Below are 9,167 nucleotides of genomic sequence, written 5' to 3' on the forward strand. Positions count from 1 at the left end.
CCTGTAAGGAAGGAGGCAGAGGAAGCCATGTGAAGCAAGGCAGTAAGCAGCAGCTCTGCATGGTCCTGCATGGGCTCCTGCCTCCAGGATTCTGCCTTGTTTGGGTTCCTCCCTGATTTCCTTCAGTGATGAACATTGTTGTGGAAGTATCAGCATCAGAAACCCTTTCCTTCCCAACTTGCTTATTGGTCATGGTGTTTCATCATAGCGATAGAAAAATGAATTAATGTCTCCTCATACCCTGTCCATATGTCTGTCCACTCCTATGATTTAATTTAATAGCTGCATCTGTCTCCCTCATTGGATCACTGAGGCCCACTTTGTCTCTGTCTGTACCCCTGGAGCCTATTGAAGAAAAGTCTGGTGGGTTCCTCAGCTTTGATATACAGGACACATCCCATCCCTGGCACTAACCATGTCTTGAACTTTCGCTTTAAATCATCCCAAGCCAGTCTATACTGCAGCATGGGGTCTGTTTTATTAAAACCTGAACTTGTCTTTAGCTCAACTCCCTGAGTCTGTACACTTTTGGAAAGATCTATGTGATGATTCCTCCACTCTCACTGAGACAGATATGACCAAGCCAGCTCAGTCAGTCAACAGATTCTCCAGGGCAGGAGTGAGGATTAAAAAGAAAAAAGAAAATTAGACAACATAGTAGCATGACCGACCCCAGCAACTTCTGAGGCTGAAGTGGGTTTATTTTTTTCCCAATCTACTCTTATTCCATTTTAATTACATCCAAGCAATAAGGTCAAACAGGAGAATAAAGACAAATACTCAAGGAACAAGCAAAGCAATACACAAAGTCTGTCTGGTGTTCACTGTTTCTAAGGGCTTATCAGGATGACCAAGATATCTGAGCCTACTTCCCTATCCTAGCCCACACTTATATTCTTGCCTGTAGCCTACTTCTTTGTTCTAGCCTAAATGTAGATTCTTGCCTGATGTTACTTCCCTGTTCTTAGCCTAAAATTAGATTCCTGCATGAGCTTACTTCCTTGTCCTGGCCCAAAGTTATGTTCCTGCCATAAACCCATTTCCTTGTCCTTGGACCAATGTCAGACTCCTTCCAAGGGATCCCAAAAGTTCTCCATACATTCTGTAATCCTATCATGTGCAGGAGGAGTCCAACACTCTGTATTGCATGATCTGCTTCTTGTCAACCTTCTGGAACCATCTGTCTCCTCATTCCAATTGCTCTAATGTACCAAGTGTATCCTGTCTCAGGACCATGGCTCTTGCTGTCAGCTCCTGAGGGCTCAGGTTCTGTGTCCATTGGCATAGCTCAGTTGCTCATTCCCTTGAACTCTTGGCTCCTGTGGAGCTGCCTCTCTTCTCCTGCTGTCTCCCTGGTTGTTTTTGCCTACATGCTTTTGGAATGCTGTATTGTGTTGGTCATGCTTTCCCTGGGAGAAGGTAAGTCCACAGGGAAGTACTCTCCTGCTTCATGCACATCTTGTGTCCCATGATTGCATTGAGTGGTTGCAGATGTCCCAGCTGGTTCATGCACCCAACTTTGTGTACCTTATTCTAGGTATCCATTCCCTTGCCTCAGATGACGGTCACTTCCTTTACCCATCTCCATCTCCCACTCTCATAATGTAATTCCCCTGCAGTAGTGGTTCATATGCTATTGGCTTATTTATTGCCAGAATTTGCTGTCATACCAACATGTTCCCTGATATCATTTTTCCATGTGACCTTGGGCAGTCTGTCACTTTCTGAACTTCTGTTTATTTCGGTGTAGGAGGAGCAAAGAGAAGCTCAGGTCCTAAAAGCTGAGGTTACTTGGAAGCCTCATGTTATCCCAGACTCCTCCATCAAATGGACAGGTCTGTTCCTATCTGTGCATGACCATCTGCCTCAGTGGTTGTCCTGACTTGCTTTTAGGGCATAGGCTTCATTTTTCACTACATTAACTTTCATAATTCCTCATATACATGTTTATGAATTCATTCACACATTCAAGCATTCATTCATTTATGCCTTTCTGCATAAAGATCTGTCTTGTATGGACAGGATAGGCAATTGGGGCATTGGTGATGGCCTTGAGACTTGAGTCTCAGAGGTAAAGGCAGATACATGGAGATTGTGATGGTGTGGTACCTGCTGCATTGTCACATTCATGACAGACAATCTGAAATCTAGATTCATATCCAGTCCTTAGTTCTTTTTATTCACTGTGACTTTTTGGTAAGGGATTTGGTTGTGGACAATACATACTTCATGGTCCCCAAATCTCTAAGCTTGAGCTGAACCTGCCCTGTGCACTGAATTAATGAAAAGCTGCTCAGCTCCCCCCACTGAGCCCCTCCTTAAATGGAGCATCAACAGTCAGGGCAGGAGGCATGGTAGCCTGCATCTTCCTTGCAGCATCTTGACAGACACTGCCCTGTATCTGTACTGTACTCTAGTATTGGAGATGGCAGAGGGATGATCAGAGCTATGAGAGGTTAATGCAAATGTATTTAACTTGAGAGAAGAGACCAGAGGCATGCAGGAGCTCCAGCGGGCTGCCCTGAGAAGAATCCTCTATGCTGAGAAGTGTAAACTAAATGAAAGAGAGGTGCTTCAGCAAGTGTGGGCTCACACTGGAGGTTCTCAGCAGTGGGGAAGCCTTCCATACTGTTCCTTCCTATACCCTTTGGTGTGCTGCTGGAGAGCATGTGTAGTTTTGGAATGGTGTGTGTGTGTGTGTGTGTGTGTGTGTGTGTATTTCTGTGTGTGTGTGTCTGTGTGTGTGTGTCTGTGTGTGTGTGTCTGTGTGTGTGTCTGTGTGTGTGTACAGGAGTGTGTGTTGTGTTGGACTGTGTCCTAATCAGCTAGATGGCCATCTGTGGACCCACATTCCCTCGAAGTGATAGTATTTGATGAACGTTCCAAGGAGCTAAAAAGACTCAATTGGCCAGCATGGCCCTGACATAGAGGTTTGTCCACAGGGAGGCAGTGGGAAGCTGGACTTCTGCTTGTACAGAGGTTGAGTGGAGGCTGCACATGGCTCAGAGTCCCCAGCACAAGTATGCAGAGAACAGCAGCCTTGCCTTGCCCTTTCAGGTGACAGCTTTGGAACAGGGCACTTTTGGACAGGGTTACTGTTCAGGGTGAAGGTCAAAACAACATCTCATCTGCTTTTTAATACACTCTCGAGCCTCAGTTTCCCCTCCTGCCTTCTCTCTGATCCAGGATGACATGAAAGTCACAGTTAGTGAAACACACATCCTGAGCCAGTAGAACATGCACAATGCCACCCTCTTCTGGTTTCCCTTTCTGCACAGCACATTGTGGACGCCTGCTGCACATCCCTGGAACAAACATGCCTTGTGTCTAGGGAGCTGCATGGCTGTTAAAACATGTCCTACCTGCTCATCCCCATGGGCTCTGGTGCTTTTAACACTATGATGGCGGATTACATATCAATATAATTACAGAGAATACCAGTCAGTAGGATCTGACATTGGGATGCAGAAAAATGAGTTTGTACTTTAAGGAAGAGGATCAACCTTAGCAATTTCACCCCTGGTCCTTCCTCATCCTGCTTAGGTCAGGGATGGAATAAAAGTGACCTGGCTGACTAAGTGTAGAGAGAAGTGTGTGAGACAGGTGTCCTGTTCTTCCTTCTCTTCCTGCCAGCAGCCCTAGGCAGTCTATCTGAGTCCCAGCAGCCTCAGTCATTTCCCTGGGAAACATGTGGGTTTGCTATGACAATCCTATATTTATTTCTTCTTCTATGTTCTGGTTGTAGCAATTTGAATGACTCAAGTTCAAGGCCAAATGGTCCATTTTTAAATTACACCTGCACAAACTAGAAGAATCTGACTGTCCTTACACCCATGGACATATTTGTCCATTTTCTACATATGTATATACATGTTTCTATCATACATATATGTGTATCTATATAGAAACACACTCATATACACATATTCACAGAAGTATATGTAGTGTATAGCTATATATAAACACATACCTACACACCTACACACACACACAAACACAAGTGTATATATGTTTGAACTCAGAGCCTGACATATACTCAGAAAACAGCCTAGCACTGAGTCATTCCTGAGCAGGTGTGTAATGTGTGTATGTGTGTTTGTGAATGTGCATGTGTGCATCCATGTGCACAGCCCTCTTCTTACAGTTTTGTTTTCACTAAGTGCCTCACTATCTTGCCCGACTGACCTTAAACTCACTCTCAAATATTTCATTTTCTCCTCGTTTCAAAAGGAGGAGTAGGTGACATGTTAGTAAAGTAACTCCTACTTGTGCTTACAGTGAAAGGGCAAAGCCAGTGAGGTGGGAAGGAGGGACTGCATCTGGACCAGTCTTCCTCAGCAGGCCTGATGGTGACATACAGGATCTCATGTCCCCACTCCCAAAATTCTGGTGGAACATAGTATTTGGACCCCATAGCATGTTGAATTATTATCCCCATGTTGCAACACCATACAAACTTCACATCCAGCAGCTGGGCCTTCTGTCTGCTGTCCATCCATTTCACGTCCTTAAAGCTCAGAGAACCTTCCCTCAGGACTCACATTCCATTTCTGCTTGGCCAGATTGTTCAGTATCTCATTTCAAGCTATGTTAGTCACTGTTTTACAGACTTCGTAACCATTGATGTGTCATGCCCCCAGTTCCCCATAGCTCTACACAACCATTAGAACACCCTTTATGTTCATGCATTTCCCTCTCCTGAATACCACATGTCTGTAGCTCACAGGACACAGGCCCTACTTATGTGTTTGTTTCCCTGTGAGAATATTGTCAAGCTCACATACAGGGCACCAGGATGTGGCACCTCCCATGTTTGTCTAATACAGTAATAGTGTGTGGCCTGAGTGAGCTCTGCTCTTCCATGCATCTGTTGGGGGGGGGGGACCCTTGATTCACAAGCCCTTTGCCAACTGTGAGAAGCATAGTGGACGCTGGCTGCTGTGCCTGTCAGGTCCTTGCTTCCTGTTCCTCTGAGTACCTGCCTACAGTGTGATTGCAGTATCAACCTCTCCAAAGTTGCTGCACCATTCTCCATGCCTACTGCTGCACAGGAAGGCTTGGAATCCAAGCCCTGCAACCACACATGACCTAGAGAAACAAGTTCTCATCCTATGCCTGCATTTTGCATCAGTTTCTGAGATGTAGCTGCAGGGGTTGGGATAGTGTGAGGGCAGAAGTGGCAGCCAGGATGTTGGTGGTCATTATAACTATTGCTGGCACTATAATTCCCTATCCCATAATGCTGTTTGCTAATCTTTCATGAGTAAACCTGGGGCCTTGTCAGTGATCTCTCTCAGGTAGTTGTGTTAAAATGTCAACGTGACTATATGTCAGAGTTTCATTAGATACAGTGGGAAGGACACATTGTGTTTTAGAGGTTTCACCCCTCAGTTTCTTCCCCTTGTTACATTTTAAGAAATGGATGCACAGCATGTAGAAGCCACTACACTCGCAGGTCGTTCCCAAGTGTGAGCCTTAGGGAACTGTAATGTTTCCTATCTTTTCCCCTCCACAGACTGTTACCTCTATTGGACAATGGGCCTCTCCCTTTAGAGGCTTCTTCACCATGACAATATTTTGGTTTCAAGAGGCATGGGAAAGGTCAGCCCTGAAGGTATGAAGAGAAGTAAATGCAGATACCTAGGTGCTAGACTCCTTTATAGATGGACTCAGACTTTGTCCACAGGTTTCACACCCACTGCAAGGGCAGCATGAGATTTATTCAACACCAGGATCCTTGGACACCTGGTTAGAGGTGTCACTACTCATGAAGTGCATGTAGTGTCCAGATCCCAGCCTTGATTGTCAGTTAGGCACATTGTCATTGTGGGGACACTTGGCTGCTGTCAATAGATGGTCCCTTCTTCTCTTATTCCATGGCTCTATGTGTGGTATATCGGTGCTCACTGGGAAGGAAATCCTGTGGGTGTGTGATTCTCTGCTGACCACAGGTCCACCTGCCACTGTGTCTTCTCTGGAAACTTGAGGGTCAGGTGTGTCTCCACCTGGATGGACAGCTTTCCCTCTGTCTGTAGGCTTCTGGCTGTGTTTCCAGGCTTATAGGATTCCCCATGGAATCCAGCCAGCATCTAACCCAGATGCACTTTGGCCTCCTCTCTTCCTCTCTCTAGACTCAGTCCTTGAGCTGTACCATCTACTCCTCACTCCAGGTTTGACCTGCTGTTCCCTGAAGATTCCATCAATGATGATCCCCATGACCCCTGCTCCACCAAGTTCCCTGCATTGTAGCTACACATGCTGCAGTGGTGTAACAGGAGCAGTGGTTGACCCTGCACAGCTCCCTGTGGGTCTGAGACATTAGAGGATCACATGGGGCTGTGGTATTTACCATCTAGTGTATGTTCTGTCCTTTTCCAAAGTATGCTTCTTCTCAGGTTCCAGGAAATGGCTCCATTGTTCTTTGCACTGGACTAAATTCTCTTTTTGGTCATCTGACTACTAATACTGCCTCCTCTTCCTCCACCTCCTCCTTCTCCTCTTCATCCTCCTTACCACCACCATCACTACCACCAGCATCATAACCACCACCACCATCACCATCACCATCATCCTCTTCCTCCGTCCTCATCACAGAGCTCACCTCCTAAACCCAGGTCTTTTGGGGTGCTCTGTGTACAGCATCCGGAGTCTTGACTTTTATCATTCACCCGCCCACCACCACTGTAAAGTCTCAGGCGCAGACTCACTGTTGGATGAAGGTTGTGCCTTGTCACCAGTCAACTTGAAATACTATNATACCTAGCTGTGTGTCATGGGGGAAATGACTATGCTTCTCTGTGCCTCAGTTTCCTTATCCATAAAGGGACTCACAGTAGCATTAGGTCAGATAGCCATCACAGAAGTTACAGGATTTGAGTGACAATCTCTATGTCCCTTTTGTCACCAGAGGGAGGGTACAATCGCCAAACGGAAGCTCTGTGAACACTGTCACATTCAATGCAGTTACATGTTTATTGATCCTTAGCTCCTGCCCTTTCAATTTGTGTGATGAAGGTGGAGGTGTCCATCTGTCTTGTGAGGTTGGTCAACTGGACACTTAGGGTTAGGATACTTCTCTATCCTGAGTAGGAGTGCTAGGGGTAGAAGAACTGCCCTGAACCACAAGCCCCATGCAGCTGCAGGGCTGAGATCTCCACCTGTACCAGATCTGGGTGGGGCCAGGAGACTATGCAGGGGCTGAGAATAGCTCTGCCCAGAGGAAGGCAAGAGTAAGGTAGAACGGGGCACCAAACATTTCAGATGCTGAGATAGGCCCAGAGCTGCAGGTTCCCTTCTTAATCCTTATGGGTTGGCCTGTAAACTTGTATAGTCCCATCATGACTGAAAAGCTGAAGGCAGAAATAAGCAGAGCCTAAGTTAGAAGAGAGCCTCACTGATGGTCCCAGCGTTTTGGGTTGAAGCAGATACAGTGGAGACAGCAGGGACGGGGAATAACACAAATTTCAGGTCAGGAACTTGATTTAGTGCTACCATCAAGACAGGGAGTCTGACGATAACTAGCCATAGGCTTGTTTCTCTGCATGAGGATATGACAGAGTTGGTCAGTGTCACTGTCTATTCAAACATGGAAGGCAACATGTGCAGACAGACCTATGTTCAGGCATAATTTCCAGCAGTTGGGGAAAAGCATACTCCTTATTTAGGAAGTTCTCATCACTCTCTGGATTTGTAACTTTTGCCATAAAGAGGGCAATATGAGTGTTTGTGTCAGAGATAATCATCAGGAATGGCCTGTCGAAATATATTTTCATAGAGTAGATTACACCTTGACAACATTGGAGATTTTGATATCCTGTGCCAGCAGCTGCTTCTGTGCCTGTCTCACCCACATCCAGCACAGCTTTGTGGACCACCTGTGGGGAGAGAAACACATCACTCACTGGAGACCAGGGAGGGCAGGAGAAGGGTCTTGAGCAAGCAGTGAGTGCTGGCCTCACCTGCTCATGAAGATTTTTGTTACTTCCCTGAGCTCTATCCCTGGATTCCCAAGCCTCTGCTCAGGCTGTGAGATGAGGCAGGCCCTGGTTGGCTCAGTGTCTGAAACAGGGATGCCCTGAAACCACTACAACAGGAGGACAGGACTAGGCAATGCCAGCATTTTTTATTTTGTTTCTTATGTTTACTGCTGCTATTCTATGTGCTAGAGAAGAAGTCCTGGCTGTTGCAGTGAAGTTGAGGCTGGGCATGCTTTGTGCCTGCAGTGGACTGTGGGTGGAACATTCAGTGCAGCACAGGTTGGTATCCATGTGATCTAACACCAAGTGTAGGCAATCCCCACCATGGGTTCCTTGGTGAGGTCTAGTCCAAAGGGCAAAGTAGGGACTGGCTGCATGCTCTCAGCAAGATTATCTAGGGTGGGATTAAGCTCTCCCCAGCACGAGGCAAACAGAAGTACAGGGGTTCTCACACATTTGCCAATGCCACATGCTGACATGCCCTTAACCATCCACATTCACGACCAAACTGAACCACCCCACATTTCTTGCTTTACCTGAGAAGTTCTCAGATCCTTGGCTTCTGTGATCCCAGACAGGTCAGCCTGTTTGGAGAAGACTTCCCTGATGCCCAGCTCAGGAAGGATGTGCTCCAGGCTGTAGTCGGTGGAGATGGAGAACTTGGGCAGGCAGAGCTCATCTATCATCCTGAGAATGAAAGAAAAACACAGAGTTCCTGTACTCTGTGGCTTCTACAGTCCACTGTGCTGCTGGGGCTCCTCTACACAGAGAGCCCTCTAACTACAGGGAAGTCCTCTTCCCAGCCATGCCAACACAACTTGACTTTGTTCTCCCTAATACATTAATTACCTGTCAGTGCATGAAAGTGTGAACAGTAAACAGGAGACCTGACTTGGTGCTGGCTGCTCTTTGAGATTGCTTTCCTCCTAGATCCACAAATGCAGCCCTTCCCTGACACGAGGCCCTCTGACATCACCTAAGGAGCCTTCTGTTTAATGTAGGACCCTGCATCAGACTCCAGCTGTCCTTATCCTCTGACACTGCCCCTCTCACCTCACCACTCCTCACCAGTGAGGAATGAAATAAAGATTCACTGTATTAGCATTCCCACACTTTCCCTTTCTCAATTGCAACAAAGCCCAGAGGCTAAGAAATTATTTTGGACTTTAATCTCTGATAGACTCTGAGGGT

The 9,167-nt window shown here is 46.5% G+C and overlaps 1 protein-coding gene across 1 annotated transcript in view; it reads right to left on the minus strand.

Moving 5' to 3' along the window:
* Window positions 1-6,948: 6,948 nt before the first annotated feature.
* The window catches only part of LOC110289199 (serine protease inhibitor A3F-like), a 6,366-nt gene continuing 4,147 nt past the window's right edge, over window positions 6,949-9,167 (minus strand). The window contains exons 4-5 of the mRNA XM_021155356.2: window positions 8,513-8,663; window positions 6,949-7,874 (exon numbers count right to left, since the gene is read on the minus strand). Coding sequence (XP_021011015.1) covers window positions 7,569-7,874; window positions 8,513-8,663 — 457 coding nt within the window. The 3' untranslated portion in view covers window positions 6,949-7,568. The remainder of the gene's footprint in view (window positions 7,875-8,512; window positions 8,664-9,167) is intronic.

The sequence above is a fragment of the Mus caroli genome, unplaced genomic scaffold, assembly GCF_900094665.2.
Source record: "Mus caroli unplaced genomic scaffold, CAROLI_EIJ_v1.1 scaffold_6281_1, whole genome shotgun sequence".
Classification (NCBI taxonomy): domain Eukaryota; kingdom Metazoa; phylum Chordata; class Mammalia; order Rodentia; family Muridae; genus Mus; species Mus caroli.